Raw genomic sequence first — 17922 nt, forward strand, 5'->3', positions numbered from 1 at the left:
CCGACATTAAAGATTCTTGTCTGGAACCACCCCTGCGTGTGCTGCATTCTTTTGGATTTAATATCCTGTAAATTTGGAGCTGCTATATATATATATATATATATATATATATATCTATCCAGAGCCTGGCAGCCATTACAGATACACTTTGATAACTTTTAACACCAGCACTGGTATACGGAAACGAATAGACGTACATTGCGACTGTAAAGGGACAAAGTAGTGCTTTATGCCTGGTCGTGCATTGTTCTCTAATCTCTAGATTGACAGATTTGTTTGTGAGACAAAGATAAAGTGATTGCTCAGGGTCACACGGCGCTAGTGACTGCTCAGGGTCACACGGCGCTAGTGACTGCTCAGGGTCACACGGCGCTAGTGACTGCTCAGGGTCACACGGCGCTCGTGACTGCTCAGGGTCACACGGTGCTCGTGACTGCTCAGGGTCACACGGTGCTAGTGACTGCTCAGGGTCACACGGTGCTAGTGACTGCTCAGGGTCACACGGTGCTAGTGACTGCTCAGGGTCACAAGGTGCTAGTGACTACTCAGGGTCACACGGTGCTTGCTAATGACTGCCCAGGGTCACACGGCGCTAGTGACTGCTCAGGGTCACACGGCGCTAGTGACTGCTCAGGGTCACACGGTGCTAGTGATTGCTCAGGGTCACACGGTGCTGCGAAGTCAAGTGTGAACAAATATATTTGAACCAAAATCTCCCGCTTCCACTGCCGACAGGCTCGCCTCCACCAACCAGTCCGATCCGTGAAGCACCTCCAGGCGCTGGAACATGAACAGAAATCTCTCCAAAATGAAGGCTACTCGCTCAAAGCCCCAATTAACAAACCTCTCCATATCTCCGACAGACAGTCTCAACAGCCTCCAACCAACCTCAAAGTGAATACACCCCAGTATCCCTTCTGTTCACTGCACAGCCCTGTCCCCGTGCTGATAACATTAACAAGCAACCCACTATTACAGTACCCGCTTGTGCATTCACTGTGCTTGTCGCACACACTCGTCTAGGTAAACAACTCCAGGAAGCCTATCCGGTTTACTGCTCACATTTAATGGCAGTGCCGCGTGATCCCAAATCCGGGGCGGTGGGATCGGGCTATAGATTCCAGATGCGCCTAGAGTCGATTCGACACATACTCTAAGCTACGTGAGAAGAGTTGTAATCTCGGCTTCCCTCTACACTAAACTGTGATTCTGGGCAAGTCACTTCCTACCCACGCACCCTTATCTTGCAAAAGCAGCACCTTTCAACAGACCCGAGTCAGACAGGTTATTCCCGAGTTTCAAATCAAACAATGGCTTTATTTATGCTCTCTCCCGCCTAAAATTAACTGTTTTAATATTAAGTTATAATAGTAGTAAAAACTGCATTCTGAAGAAGCTACGCATAGGTAAGATTTTAGCGTTTTTAACAAATAAATATTATAATACTCCGTTTTAAAAGGAACAAGAGAAGTTAAACAACACTTATCTTGAGGTGTAATTGCGCTTTTAATATTGTTGTTATGCTGCTGTTTTTTTCTCCTTGCTGAATATTGTCATGTTATGCTGTTGTTCTTTCTCTCTTGACGGAATGTGGAAAATGTACTTTTAAGGTTTTAACAAACCAAATAAAGTTTTGTTTGACTGACTGACAACTGTTTTAATAGGAGTCAGTGGGGAAATATATACCCCTATTTTTATCGGCGCAGCTCTTACATCATCTGGAAAGTTCCAGATGGCTGCCTTTTTTGCTTCTACAGCCCCTCACCCTCACACACCCCCTCACCCTCACACCATCTCACCCTCACTCACCCTCACACCATCTCACCCTCACTCACCCTCACACCATCACCCCATCACCCTCACACCTCCTCACCCTCACTCCCCCTCACCCTCACTCCCCCTCACCCTCACTCCCCCTCACCCCCACTCCCCCTCACCCCCACTCCCCCTCACCCCCATCCCCCTCACCCCCATCCCCCTCACCCCCATCCCCCTCACCCCCATCCCCCTCACCCCCATCCCCCTCACCCCCATCCCCCTCACCCCCATCCCCCTCACCCCCATCCCCCTCACACACCCTCACACACCCTCACACACCCTCACACACCCTCACACACCCTCACACACCCTCACACACCCTCACACACCCTCACACACCCTCACACACCCTCACACACCCTCACACACCCTCGCACACCCTCGCACCCTCTCACTCTCGCACCCTCTCACTCTCGCACCCTCTCACTCTCGCACCCTCTCACTCTCGCACCCTCTCACTCTCGCACCCTCTCACTCTCGCACCCTCTCACTCTCGCACCCTCTCACTCTCGCACCCTCTCACTCTCGCACCCTCTCACTCTCGCACCCTCTCACTCTCGCACCCTCTCACTCTCGCACCCTCTCACTCTCGCACCCTCTCACTCTCGCACCCTCTCACTCTCGCACCCTCTCACTCTCGCACCCTCTCACTCTCGCACCCTCTCACTCTCGCACCCTCTCACTCTCGCACCCTCTCACTCTCGCACCCTCTCACTCTCGCACCCTCTCACTCTCGCACCCTCTCACTCTCGCACCCTCTCACTCTCGCACCCTCTCACTCTCGCACCCTCTCACTCTCGCACCCTCTCACTCTCGCACCCTCTCACCATCACCCCCTCACCCTCACACACCCTTACCCTCACACCCTTACCCTCACACCCTTACCCTCACACCCTCACCCTCACACCCTCACCCTCACCCTCACCCCCTCACCCTCCCTCACCCTCCCTCCCTCACCCCCTCACCCCCTCACCCTCCCTCACCCTCCCTCACCCTCCCTCACCCTCCCTCACCCTCCCTCACCCTCCTCACCCTCCCTCACCCTCCTCACCCTCCCTCACCCTCCCTCACCCTCCCTCACCCTCCCTCACCCTCCCTCACCCTCCCTCACCCTCCCTCACCCTCCTCACCCTCCTCACCCTCCCTCACCCTCACTCCCCCTCACTCACCCTCACTCCCCCTCACTCCCCCTCGCACCCCCTCACTCCCCCTCACTCCCCCTCGCACCCCCTCACTCCCCCTCACTCCCCCTCGCACCCCCTCGCACCCCCTCACTCACCCTCACTCACCCTCACTCACCCCCTCACTCACCCCCTCACTCACCCCCTCACTCACCCTCACTCACCCCCTCACTCACCCCCTCACTCACACCCTCACTCACACCCTCACTCACACCCTCACTCACACCCTCACTCACACCCTCGCACCCCCTCACCCTCGCCCCCCCTCACCCTCGCACCCCCCCTCACCCTCGCGCCCCCCCTCACCCTCGCGCCCCCCCTCACCCTCCTCACCCCTCAGGGCTACAACACATATTGTGTTACAATAGGTGTCACATTTGCAAAAGATAAAACTATTGGCATTGTAAATAACAAAGCTATTAATTTCGCTATTTTCAAAACAAGCACATAAATAAAAAATGTGTCCTTTACAATACCAATAGCTCAAACTTTCCTAATGCGAGACCTATTGCATTGCTGTGCTTCTCTCCACTGCTGCACTCTCCTGCTCTCTAGAGATGTGGCCTAACGACCAGAGCTGCCATCTAAGTCACGTAAATACAAAACATGTTGCATTCCAAATGCTATAGGTGTCACATTCGCGAAAATTAGAACTATTGGCGTTGTAAATGACAAAGCTATCAATTTAGCTATTTTAAAAACCAACAAATAAATAAAATATTTGTCATTTACAAGACCAATAGCTCCAACTTTTCTAATGCGAGACCTATTGCATTTCCAATGCTTGTTTGTAATGTGCCCTTGTACAGCAGCCTCTCTGAAGGGCAGCAGAAACGTATGAGGTTCAAATGGAGGAAGACAAACACTATTACTTCCTACTAGAAACCCTGATGCCCTCCCAGAAGGCAGACCTCCATCTGCCCATGCTCTCCAGCATCTTTGACCATGGAAAGGAAGCTTCAGAGAGCGAATAACCCCTCTGGTGGAGAAGTACAATTCACACAGGAACCCCAGTACATCAGGGGAGATGTTCCTGCAGATTCCATCATTGCGATGACCACAAGAGATTGAAACAATATCCCCCATCAACAGGGCCACCGCCAGAGAAGGAGATTAAAAGAGTGGATCTGGTGGGCAGGAAGATGGAGAGAGAGGCAGCCACACAATGGAGGCTAGCCTACACCACTGCGCTCCTTAAATGTTATGGCCACCAGCAGTTGGACGAGATCAAAGGACTGATACAACACCTTTCAAAGGAGGTCAACACCTTTCAAAGGAGTTCCACAAGCTAGCCAAGGCCATAGTTCAGGAGAGGAAAAACATCACAAACTCCTGCCTCATCTGCCCTGGATGCAGCAAACAGATGTGTTTGGGCACCACACTCTGGAGATACACATGGGTTAAGGTCTCTGGCCTCAAACTGCAGGCACAGGCTTTGGTGATCAATATGACTTTCACCGGCAAAGCCATTTTCAGACAGGCAGGAAAGGAAGCATTGCAACAAATACAAAAGGACAATTACACTGAGAAGGCCATGGAGGCCCTGCAGTTTAAAGGGTCTTTTTAGACTGCAAGAAGACCAGAAAACAGGGCAGGCTTCCAAGCCAACCAACACCAGCAACAGCAGCAAAGCTTTTACCCATCAAGCATCACAGCAGCAGGCACACCAGCAGTGGCAACACCCAGCAAGGCAGCCCTTTCAAGAATGCCAGTGCCCAAGAGGGGGGAGATCAACAAGCAAGTGACTCCCTAACCCCACAGCCCCACAGCCCCACCATAGGACACCAATGGGGGCAGAATAGTAGGGTTCCTCCAGGAGTGGAGGTCAGTCACCTCCAACACCTTGATCTTAAACATAAGACTTGGTTACTGCATAGAACTCACCAAGACACTGCCACATGCCCCTCCAAGGGCAAAAACCTTAAAGATGCATTAATTCACATTTGTGAAAGGAAGTCTAAGAACTCATCCAAAACCAGCCACATAGAGGGTCCAGTCTAGGGAGGCAGGCAGTGGAGTCTACTCACCGTACTTCCTAGTACCAAAACAAGACTTAACACTGATCCTAGACCTCTGGTATTTAAACAAGTTCATACAGACTCATCACTTAAAAATGGCATTGCAACAAGTGGTAATGCCACTCCTAAGTAAGAGATTATATGTCCACCTCGGATCTAAAGGACGCCTACCTACACATACCATTAAACCAGAGACCTGAGAGGGATCTCAGATTCATCCTTTGCAGGGTACACTACCAATTCAAAGTACTACCATTTAGGCATAAAATCTGCAAAAGTACCGCTAAGACATGCAAACAGTAACGGAAATGCTACAGCGCCTCGGGTTCACCATAAACCACAAGAAATCTTAACTGGAACAGGTGGAAGTATTCTTAGGACAACCCTGGATTCTAGAACGGCACAGGTATACACTTTCCCCAAGAGAATGACTGGAATTGCAAAGCACACTCTCCTTAACCAGAAGGGACAGTCTCAGACCTTGAGATCCAAAGGAAAACTACAGTAATCGCAATCCACCACACAGTGAGCAGAAACGAGGTGGACATATTGAGCAGGCAAGAAAGCACCTCCCAAGAATGAGAGCTAAAACAGGATTTATTGGACACTGTATTCAGACGCAGGAGCGCAGACCAAGCATAGACCTATTTGCATCCCAAAAAATGCAAAATGCTTTGCATCTAGGTTTCCAATCCACCAATACAAGGGGAATGTCTTTTCGATAGATTGGTCAGGGAGATTTGCCTATGCCTTTCCACCAATTCCCCTGATCCCAAGGGTACTAGACAAAGCCAGACAACTGGGGACATCACTTCTTCTAGAAGCCCAGCAGTGGGTCAGGCAGGTATGGTATTCAGACCTACTGGAAAGGTTCAGAGGGCAGATGATTGATTACAATCAAAACACAGGACCTGCTAACCAGGCCAAACAGAAAAGTATGCCATCTGGAACCATCCGCACTCAACCTATCACCATTGCTGCTGAATACCTAGAATTTGGACACCTGCAGCTATTCCTTAGGACAATGGAAATCCTGAAGGAGTTTAGAAAACCAAGTAATATGAAGTGCTACGCAGAGAAGTGGAGCAGGTACATCTATTGGTGCAGGGACAACAAGAAGATGGAAGCAAGGACAGAGCACGGTATGTTGTTAACATTCTTCACAATCCTAATAGCGGCATGACCTGCGCATCACTAAAGGCCCACCTGGTCGTACTAGTGGGCTACACTGGAGGTACAGCAGGGGACAGCCTCTTCACACTCCCAGTAGTAAAGAGATTCCTTGAAAGATCAGAAAAAGTAGAACCACAGAAGGCGGCACTAAGGCCAATGTGGAACCTGAAGAATGTGCTCACACAATTGATGACTGAGCAATTTGAACCAATGCACAGGAGTTGAGGTTTTTGAACCTAAAGACCGCATTCCTAATAGAGACCACGTCACTGTGCAGTCAGTGAACTTCAAACATTGACAGTACACGAACCATACCTTCAAATTCACATGGACATGGTTGTCCTACAACCAAACCCACAGTTCCTAACAAAGGTGGTATCGCAGTTCCTCGTCAACCAAAGCATCCAACTACCAGCCTTCTTTTCCAGGAGCCAAAGTCACAGGCCGAGAAGGCGTTTCTTACATTGGAAGTACGGAGAGCACTTGTGTACTACCTACAAGAAACCAAGACCATTCTGAAAGGGAATCCGCTATTGTCTCCTTCTCCAGGATAAGCAAGGGAACAACAATGACCAAGTGGACAATCGCACAATGGATAGTGTGCGCTATACAAACTTGCTACACCAGGGCGGGAAAGGCTCTACACACACGCCTCAGGGTGCACTTGATGAAGAAGGGCACAATCCTAGCGTTCCTAGCAAACTTACCCAATGATGACTTCTGCATGGCTGCGACTTGGTCATCCCCACACACCTTCAGAAAAGACTACTGTGTGGATATCCAAATAAACAAGGAAGCAAAGTACTTCAACACCTGTTTGCCACCACATCCGTATTTCATCCCAGCATTTCCAAGGAATAAAATACCACTACATAATCGGATGCACAACAAGTGAATACGGGATTCATGCTGCAAAACAAAATGTTTACTGACTCATAGGAGTAGATTTTCAGCTTGAAGATTTTTCTGGATTCACATGCAACCCACCCACCTCGCTGGAAATGGATCAAGAAGGAAAGAGGTGAGGTGAACAAAATCTCATGGCAGGAGTAACCCCCATCTCCCCTCTGTGCCCTAAAAAGGAGGGGAGGAGAAAAATAACAAATCTGAAGATGGTGATCATCCATAGGGGCTTCCGGGGCGCAGTCTGATTTCACACAGGGGATGGACTTACCACCAAATGGTGGTAGACGATGCCCACAACATCAACAAAAAAGAGAACTGAGGAGGACAAACACACTTTTCTTGACCCAACCAACAAATATACCCACAGCAGCATGTGAATCCGGGAACATTTTCAGGCTGCAAGACTCCTCCTACTGTTACTTGCTTGCGGATGCTCAAGCACCAAATGTGATCAACATAAAGGTGTTCATAGAAGTAATGTGTCAGCCAAACAGTAGTTAATAAGGCTGTCAGCTTGAATGCATTGTCTGACACGAGCCAACTGAAACCCCAGATAAAGTAATCTCCTTGTTGGGTCTCGGAGATGGCCTTGCAATTGATCGAAGTCCAGATGCTGCTGGAGTTTTGTGTGATGAATCTTAAGATAAGAATGAAAAGAAAGGGCTCCAAAGGATTTGTTAATGTATTATAGTTAATTCCTCGTGGATGCACAATCCTGAAGGTTATATATGCAACAAACAATCAATATAAAATCAATACAGAACTGAATTCATCAGTGAAAGCCATAAATGCAGTTGCACTTCCCACTGAAATCAAACTGGTCACTCCTACCCGTGATACATGCTCTGCATACTCCTGCCTTTTAGTGTTGGGCCCAGACAGTTGCTGTGATCACAGGGTAAGTTGCGTTTTCCTTACATAGTTCCCTAATTTACACAAAATACTCATAACAAAAGTAGGAAAGTAGTGCTGATGGAGCATTGTTCAGTGGAATGTTGCTATAGTGATGTGTAACCAAATGTGTAACAAGATTAATTAAAAGCTGGTTCTAGTTATAAAGGTAGAATGTAAACCATACCTTCATCCACTACTAATGTATTGAATTAATAGTCCAGATCTATCCATGATTGTCGACTTATTGACCATCAATGGCACAAAGTATCCATGGGTTCTCATCAGGACGAACGTCAAAACCTGAACAGAACAAAAAGGAAAAGGGAGCGAAGTTCCTATTGTTGTCATACTACAGTATATGTAGAAGTGTATACATGCACAGGTGTAACCGTGGTATAGAGCATAGATTCAAGAGCACAAAACTCTTCAAGCGAAGTCTGTTTTGGAAAAAGAAGGGGAAGAGTCAAACGTAATGTCAGTGCATCTTCACTTGTAAATGTATTAGAATGAACATAAAAATGTCAGTCTAAGAAAAATAGACTGATTGGGAAAATGAGGGTCATGAGATAGTAGCTCTGCAGATCAGCCAAAGTCTCTATGAAGTATAAAAAGAGCAAAATGATATTACCAATCCAAGATAGGGGGCGTATTCTGCTATGCATCAGAATAAGCAATTGATCGCACACAAATTCATTAGTCTTCAGCAACATGTGCCTAGCAAATCCTTACTTTGTGGTGAAATTGGTATTTTATGGTCTTCCCAACCAGCAGGGTTCCCTGCATTTATGGGTATTCTCTCAAGAAGCATGCCGGAAAACCCTGTTCATTGCCACTGTGTGTGAAAGAAACCACAACTATTCGGTTAAGGCCCCTGCCTAGGGCTGTACTGTAGGCTGGCTGTATGTGAAGCAGCACCAAGGGGAAAAGGCGTCTTCCGATATCCATCCACTAACTCTGTAAATGGTTGGCTTTAGAGGAAACCATCTGGGGAACTACTGAGTAGACGAGAGAGAACAAGATATATAGAGATCATTTCTGTCTACTGGCAATTTTACAGTAGATTTGGTTTGTAATTGTTGGAGGCTATTTCGTTTTCACCCATTTGCCAATTTTATGACTTTGGTTAAAATGCATCTAGTTCTGGCTGTTTCTTTAGGAACTGCCCTTAGCACCTTACTGGTCTTTGCTTGGTGCCATCTCATTAAATGATTTGTATGTGTTGCAGGATTCCTCAGCGATAGTGCTCATCTCTTGTTTCTTTTGCTCACCCCACTTTTAATTGTCCTTAAGTGCAGCTCCAACCTTTGCGCACACCGCTCTCAAGATTGCTAGATGTGTGTACCTAGTTTTGGCAGTCTAAGCTTTTCTTAGTAGTCTGATGGTCCAATTATAAAGTCAGACTACTGCTTACCATGGCGATTCTTCTAATCATTTGTAGTTTCCCTTTCCACAGATGGCAAACATTTGCTAGCCTATCTGATTGGATGACTTCTTGGCAACCTCCTGGGCTGAAAGTGAGCACTGGTTGTCCAGTGTACGTGCCTGTACGTGAAAACTAGAACTTGCTCAAGCAACTGTGGTTGCGATGTTCAGGTTTTAGCCAATTTTGTTTTTATTGCACAGTAAAATGTCTCCTTAATGACCTCCCATCCTGAACATCCATTATGTCTGAGCAAAGTAGGGACTAGAAACTGCAAATAGTGCTTGTAGAATGGAGGCAGTAGCTAGTTAAAATTGCATCCTCCTTGCAGCTTTTTTTTCATAATTTGCTCACATGTGGTTGTACAGAAGCCTGAAACCTCTTGGCAGGGATCAAAGTGCCTGGCAGTGTGCCTGTAATTGTTGGACAGCTATAGAACGGATAAAGGCATGCGTCCCACTTAGGTTATGAAGATTTCCAGCTTCCTTGTATTGGTCTTTCAGGGAAGAGTATGAAATGCATTCTTTAACTCTGTTTACTTCTTTATGCATACAAGTTTGGCCCCATAGTGTATCCAAATGGGAATCCTGAAATAATTTATGCATTATCAAGTTAATATAGATTGTAGTTTCTAAATTAAAATACACCAAAAAACATGCTTTTTCAGTTAAAGGGAAAACTATCCCAATAGAAGGAGCATATGGGAAATTTTCAGGAAATCTGCTCCCAAGAGCTCCATAATTAGAGACGGAACCATAAGAGCTCTGCCTGCGTTAGAAGAAGCAAAATGCTCTGCTCCTCAACAGATGAAGCTTAGGATATCGCGTTCACTTTATTTTTTCAAAGTTACTCTGCGTTACCTACCGCCCTTGTCTTGCACTTCATAATACCATAGGAGTTTCTTCCAGTTTTTTACATTTGTGCATGGTTGTCCTACAAACACATTTCCAATGCTTGATCTCGAGGGGGTTTAGATTTGTAAACTCAATTTGCTTTCTTTGATTGCATCTAATCCAGTAGTTGCCCTTCACCCTTGAAGTGCGGTGCCTAATTGAATGTGTCTGTATGCTTGTTCTCTTTATCATTCCTGACCATGCAGCTGCTGTGGCAATTTGTAACGTTTAGATTACAAGTTTAAGCTCTCAACAACGCTTCAAAAATGTATATATATATATATATATATATATTTTTTTTTTTTTAAATGTCCCAGGCTATTAGAACCTTTTGTGCATGTGGAATGCATTATAGAGCTGTATTCCCGGGGAGTATAACCTAGATCCAGATGGGCCAGCCTATGCCACATTTATTTTCTAGACGGGTAAATAAAATAAATTGACATACTACAAATGTCAAGGGTGTTTATTTACAAAGCCATTGACTCTCCTGAAAATCTTGCATTCGTCTGTCAGTATGGATCCAAGTTGAACAACAGATTTAAACTCACACTTGAAGTTTTTCTTTTACTTTCACTTTGAAGTGTTTAATCATTTGTGGAAAGGAGTTCACCAGGAATAGTCTTAATTAAAATGTTATTTAAAAATGATGTACACAATCACAGATTGTCTTTTATTTAATTCCAGGTGCTTGTGAATGACTTTTTCTTGGTGGCCTGCCTAGAAGACTTCATTGAAAATGCACGTCTCTTTATTTTTGAAACCTTTTGTCGCATTCATCAGTGTATCAGCATTGGGTATGGAAGTCCCCTTTATTTTATGGAACTTGAAGAAAAGAATATTTCACCAGTAACTTTACTGTAAAAAAAAAAGTGATTTTCATTGTAGAAATGATTATAGGAGTATCAGAAAAAGCAATGAGCGTTGGTTATTCAAGCACAATAGAGTTTTCTCTAGTCAAGTAATTGACCTATAATTGCAACTACAAAGTTTTTTTTTTAATATATATTTTTTTATTGTTTTCACTGATACACAACTGGACATCAAGAAAGTTGTCAACAGCATTTCTGCAGCAATAGTTATCATTATCTTCATCCCCTTGGCAACAGTTACATCCAGCCTGTTGAACCTAGAGTCGTCAGGTCACCTAGGGTAGCCTGGCCTAGGGTAAGACAGTCAATCATCAGAGGCACATATGTAAAGGTTGCGCACCACCATGCAGTAACTTAATGCACTTCCACACAAAAATGACTCTACACCAATATTTTGGAAAAATATGGATTGATTTATAAAAATACATTTGTTTCACTATATCTGTTCTTTTTTTTTTTTTTACATCAGTATTTCTCCGTATATTACTTTTTCACTTTGAGTATTGGATAACACTTTACAATTTCATACCATACTTCTTTTGTCAATTTCATAACAGGTCAACACTACTTCACCCACCAGTTTTATACAATGCTACTCAGACAATGAAAAATGGGAGTGGTTAAAAGAAATCAGTCTACACAGTTCCCTCAGTAAAACATTAGCATTCTTAAGATGTTACCAGGAACTTTCACAGTTGATTCCTTTGGATATGAACTCTCACCTCGCTCAATGATATCTGAAGACAGACAAGCTAAATCTAACTTTTACCGGAGTCTAGCTCATGTTATGTCTGCCTCAGCTCTCTAGAACACAGGAATTCTCACACAGATATCTTGCACCTAAGTGACCCCTTTTTCTTTTCACGCACCTATTCGGCACAATTATACTCCTTCCTTCACCCATACGGCAGGAGACTTCTTCCGTTAATCCCCTAAGTAGTTGGCAGTTCTGGGAGTCACCTCCGCACAAACCCTCCTGCCGGAGTTGGTTATAGCAACACCAGGGTAGGGATCTCCGTCAGCCTTCCCTCCCCTTCTGGCTCAAGCCCCGCTTACTTGTCCCAGATGCAGTTTACCGGCGAGTACTGAGCCGCCGAGTCTGGGGATCAGAAGGCGCCTGTCAGCCCTCCGGTTACCTGCCGCCTCAGTCTCGGTTTGGAAAGCTCCTTCTTCGGAGAACTCGACAACCGCAGACCTCCCCGCCCGTCACTCTCCTCAGACGTCGGCACCTCTAGATCTGCGCAGCTGTCGATGCGGGGATACTACCCCTGGCGATGCTTCTTTCGACTGCTGGGCATGCGCAGAGACGTCGCGGCTGCACCTCTTCCGACGCTCTCGCCTCGCTGTCTCCTCACGCCGGGGTTCCGCCTCTCTCTTGATCCGCCTCTTCCGACACTGCCTCACTTCCGCGGTCACTTCCCAGCACTTCACCAGATTGTAGGGAAAGTCGGAGCTGGACAGAACCTTTACCCCACTCAAGGTTTCCAGATGGCCAGGCCGGGTTCCAGGACACGGTGAGTCCTTGAAAAGGATAGCGCTAGCTCCTTGAATTCTTCAGGGCAAACTCACAGCGCTACAGTTGATGAGGCTATTCTTCAGGGTTAGGTTTCTCCCTACAAGCACGACTCCCTTCAATGATCTCAGAGACTTCAGTATGTTCTGGAGAAGTCGTTCGAGGCTTTTAGGAATGGGTTCCCTGGTAGGGTTTGGTCAACAAGGGCGGATCCAGGTCAGCACAGAAGTTCAATCTGCCCACAGGTCAGTTCCACTCCTGGTCAAGCACTGTTCTCTCCTCAGTGTCGCCTCCCTCCTCACCAGTTCCACTCTCTAGCAATCACTACACAGCACAAAATGGCTGCCTCGCGTCCTGCCTTATATAGGTTTCCCTCTGGAGGTCCAGCGAATTCCAGAAGGTTCTGGAAAGTCTCTGTATTACTCTATGGGTCCAGCCACAGTTATGGCAGTTGTTGTCCTCCATTTTGTAGATCTGGGTGAATTTTAGTCGGAACAGGCTCCTAGGCCTGAGGTAAAATAACTATGAGGGCAAAAAGAGCATCTATCCCCCAGTCCAACACCACAAAAGTATCCAGTGGACATAAAAATTAAGAGGTATGGGGGGCAGAAAGGGGATAAAAATAAATAATAAATAGGAGGGACTTCCCAAAGGCAGACAGGTCTAACACGTGTCCCCCCCCAGCTGAAAGTGGGGAGAGCTACCCAACCCCTTGAGAGTCCTCATCACTAAGGCGGAAATACCTGGAGAGACCGCCTGCATTGGCGTGGTCTACTCCAGGCCTATGTTCCACCCGGAAGTCCATTCCCTGTAGGGAGATGGACCATCTCAACAGCTTGGGATTTCCCCCCTTCATCTGCATCAGCCAACGTCAGTCTGAACCAGGAAGTGCGAGCCAAACCGGTATGGCCGCAGCTTCTTCAGAGCCCACACCACCGCAAAAGCCTCCCGCTCAATTGCACTCCACTTCTGTTCCCGGGGAAGCAGTCTCCTGGATAGGAAGACTACCGGCTGATCCAGACCCTCTTCATTGAGTTGCGATAACACTGCCCCAATGCCATGTTCTGATGCGTCTGTCTGGACAATGAACTCCTTGGAGAAGTCTGGGGCCCTCAGGACCGGTGCTGCACACATTGCCTGCTTCAACTTTTCAAAGGCTTGCTGACAAGCCTCTGTCCAAACTACCCGTCGAGGTTGTTTCTTTGAGGTAAGCTCTGTGAGGGGCGCTACAATAGTGCCATACCCCTTCACAAAGCGTCGGTAATATCCTGTGAGGCCCAGGAAAGCTCGGACCTCAGTCTGGGTCTTGGGGGGGTTCCCAGGCCATGATTGCCTCAATCTTTGCCTGGAGGGGCTGCACTGTTCCCCTACCCACCAAGTGTCCAAGGTACACAACCGATCCCTGCCCAATCTGACATTTGCTGGCCTTGATTGTCAAGCCAGCTTGTTTCAGGGCCTGGAGAACTGCTTGCAAATGGTCCTCCCAACTGCTGCTGAAGACAGCAATGTCATCCAGGTAAGCAGCGGAGAAACCCTCCATACCGGAGAGGACCTGATTCACCAGCCGCTGAAAAGTGGCAGGGGCGTTCTTGAGCCCAAAGGGCATCACACAGAATTGGAAGTGTCCCTCAGGCGTGGAGAAGGCTGACCTTTCCTTTGCTCCATCTGTCAGGGAGATCTGCCAGTACCCTGAAGTGAGGTCAAAGGTACTCAAGTATTGGGCAGCTCCCAGCCGGTCAATTAATTCATCCGCCCTAGGGATTGGATGAGCATCAGTTTTGGTAACTGAGTTCAGTCCCCGGTAATCCACACAGAACCTCAGTTCTGGAGTGGTGCCTGGTGGAGCGGCTTTTGGCACTAGAACCACCGGACTGGACCAGGGGCTGCTGGAAGGTTCTATGACTCCTAGCTCCAGCATCTTGGTAACCTCTCCATGGATGCTAGCCTTCACCTTGTCGGACGCCCGGTAGGTCTTTGACTTCACTGGTGGGCTGTCCCCTGTGTCCACATCATGGGTACACAGGTGAGTCCTTCCCGGGACAAGGGAGAACAACGTAGAGTACTGCTCCAGTATCTGGCGGCAGTCCTCCCGCTGTTCAGGAGTTAGGGTTGGAGAGAGAATCACTCCCTCCACCGACCCATCCTTTTCCTGAGACGAGAACAAGTCTGGGAGAGGTTCGCTTTCCGCTTCCTCTCCTCCATCAGTCACCATCATTAAGATGACCTCGGGCCTCTCATGGTGGGGTTTGAGTCGGTTAGCATGTAGCACCCGTAGGGGCTGTCGAGGGGTCTTAAGGTCCACCAGGTATGTGGCCTTTCCCTTCTTTTCTAACACCTCAAAGGGGCCTGTCCAGCGATCCTGGAGGGCACTTAGCTCTCCAGGCTCCATCACCCACACTTTCTGGCCAGGCTCCAACTCCACCGGGTGAGCGTTGTGGTCATACCACTCCTTCATTACTGCCTGGCTGGCCTCCAAGTTGTCAGAAGCTTGCTTCCACAACTTCGCCATTTGGCTCCTGAAGGCCAGCATGTAGCTCACCACATCCTGGGGGGGTTTCCTGGGAGACTTTTCCCATCCATCCTTCACCACGCTGAGAGGACCGCGTACAGGGTGCCCATACAGAAGCTCAAAGGGGCTGAAGCCCACTCCCTTCTGTGGCACTTCCCTGTAGGAGAATAGCAAACAGGGTAGAAGGACGTCCCATTTCCTCCGCAGGCTTTCAGGCAGACTTCTAATCATGCCCTTCAAGGTCTTGTTGAACCTTTCTACCAGTCCATTGGACTGGGGGTGATAGGGAGTGGTGAACCGGTAGGTCACTCCACACACCTTCCACATTGCCCGCATGTACGCTGACATAAAGTTGGTCCCCCTGTCGGACACAACTTCCTTGGGGAATCCCACTCGGGTAAAGATCCCCATCAGGGCCCTAGCCACCACAGGTGCAGTGACAGTCCTCAGAGAAATTGCCTCTGGGTACCGTGTGGCATGATCCACCAGAACCAGGATGAACCTGTGACCAGCTGTTGTTGGTGGATCCAATGGCCCTACAATGTCGATGCCCACCCTTTCAAAGGGGGTGCTAACGACAGGAAGTGGTTCTAGGGGAGCTTTCAGCTTCACCCCTGTTTTCCCACTGGCTTGGCAGGTTACACACGTCCGACAGTAGGTGTTAGACGCCACTTTCATCTGAGGCCAGTAAAAGTGGGGGACAAGCCGAGCAAAGGTCTTGTCCTGACCTAAGTGTCCTGCCAAGGGAATTTCTTGAGCCAATTCCAGCAGAAAGGCTCGGTACCGTTGCGGGACTACCAAGGCCCTTGATGAACCAGGTAAGGGTACCTTGGGTTCACTGTAGAGGAGTCCATCCTCCCAGTAAATGTGGTAGTGTCCCGCAACGTCCCCTGCTGCCTGGGCTTCAGCCTGTCGCCTCAGTCCCTCAAGGGTAGGGCACTCTTTCTGGCCCTTACAGAACTCTTCTCTGGTAGGCCCTCCCTCCACATGCCACTCAGCAGGTATGGGCAGGTCCTCCAGAGAAACTACTCCCCCCCCCTCCACGGACTCCTGGTCCACCACCGCAGGTGGCCGATCTGTCACATGGGGTGTGGAAGCCGAAGCAGGCTTCTCCTGTCTTCGGGTCGGTCCCTTTTTGGCAGCGGGTTGGGCCATTGTTCCAGGCTCCAACCTAGGCGAACTCCCTCTCCGGGCAGTCGCAGACCTTGTGCTTACACAGGCCCAGTCAGGTGTACCTAGCATCGCTGAATGCGTCCGGTATTCCACCTCTCTCCAAGCATTGTGCTCCATGTCATTCCCCAACAGACAATCAACTGGCACGGCAGGGCTTACGGCAACTCGAAGTGAACCTGCAACCCCTTCCCACTCAAAGGGAACCTCGGCCACGGGGTAGTGGCCCATTCTGCCGTCAGCCATCGCGGCGGGGTGGAGTACATTGGGTATCACCTGCTCTGGAGACACCAGATGACTTCTCACCATAGTCATACTGGCTCCTGTATCTCTCAGAGCCTCCCCTCTCTGGCCATTGATGGTGATCCATTGCCCATACTTGGTAGTATTTGGGGGCACCTGAATCTTAGGAACCATCTCCCGTTCTCCCAGGGACACTAAGGTGACACCCGCCCACTCACCCCCCCTTATCTAAGGGCAACTCCTCCCCGAGCGCTACACTAGCTACTCCCGGGGTTCTGCCTCCGGTGGGAGGGGGTGGTCTCTTTGGGCATCTGACATCTCCCTTATAATGTCCAACACCACCACATTCGAAACAGTGGACAACCCTTGGCTGCTGGCTTTGGCCAGGATGAGGGTTTCTGGGCGGGTTAGCCTTAGGGGTGAAACCTGTTCCCTTTCCCTGGAAACTGTTTTGGGGACCTTTAGAGAACTCCCGCTTTTTATCTCCCCCCCCCCCCCTCCTTCTTCTGAGGGGCGCCCTGTCCGGCCTTTTGGGAATCCCCTCCAGTCCCCTTTGAGGACACCCGGGTACTTGCCCAGATGTCCCCCTCCTCTGCAAGCTTCCGGGGGTTGGTCAGCTTGCTATCCACCAGGTGCTGGCGCAGCTCGGGAAAACATTTCTCGAGTAGATGCTCTTTAAGAAAAAGGTCATACAAACCCTCATAGTCCCTCACCTCACTGCCCTGTACCCAGCCCTCCAATGCCTTCCTCGCATAATCCAGGAAATCCACCCGGTTCTGGGTGCTTAACTTGTGGCTCCCCCTGAACTTTTGGCGATACTTTTCCGGGGTTAGCCCAAACTTTCTAATTAATGCTAACTTCATAGTGGGGTAGTTGGTCTGCTCCTTTGGTTCTAAGGCTAACAAGGTGTCCCGATCAGTAGGAGGCATGTACTTGTACAACCCACCCCCCCAGTGTTTCTCCTGGATCCCATGGGCTCTTAAGGAGACCTCATAGGCAGCCAGCCACTTGGCTATGTCATCCCCCTGACTATAGCTGGCAATTATATCCTTAGGCAGGTAGGGTCTGGACTCCCTGGTTGGTTCTCTGGTTTCGCTGCCACCATTTGGAGAGTTGGCGAGTCCTAACTGTAGAGCCTTGAGTTCTAGCTCTTTTAGTCTAAGCTCATGAGCCATCCTCTGTTCCTCCTTCCCCTGTTCTAACCTGGCTAACTCCCACTTCAGCTCCCTTTTTTCCCTCCTGTCTGTGAGCTCCGCTTCGGTCAAGCTTCCCCCGGAGACACTACTGCCCCTCCTAGAGGAGGTCATTGGTT

General features: G+C 48.7%; 1 protein-coding gene across 1 annotated transcript in view; it reads left to right on the forward strand.

The window, feature by feature from the left end:
- Window positions 1-17922, forward strand: part of EIF3E (eukaryotic translation initiation factor 3 subunit E) — a 284737-nt gene that overhangs the window by 219648 nt on the left and 47167 nt on the right. The window contains exon 10 of the mRNA XM_078686880.1: window positions 10991-11100. Coding sequence (XP_078543006.1) covers window positions 10991-11100 — 110 coding nt within the window. The remainder of the gene's footprint in view (window positions 1-10990; window positions 11101-17922) is intronic.

Source organism: Lissotriton helveticus, chromosome 4_1, assembly GCF_964261635.1.
Source record: "Lissotriton helveticus chromosome 4_1, aLisHel1.1, whole genome shotgun sequence".
In the NCBI taxonomy this organism is placed as follows: domain Eukaryota; kingdom Metazoa; phylum Chordata; class Amphibia; order Caudata; family Salamandridae; genus Lissotriton; species Lissotriton helveticus.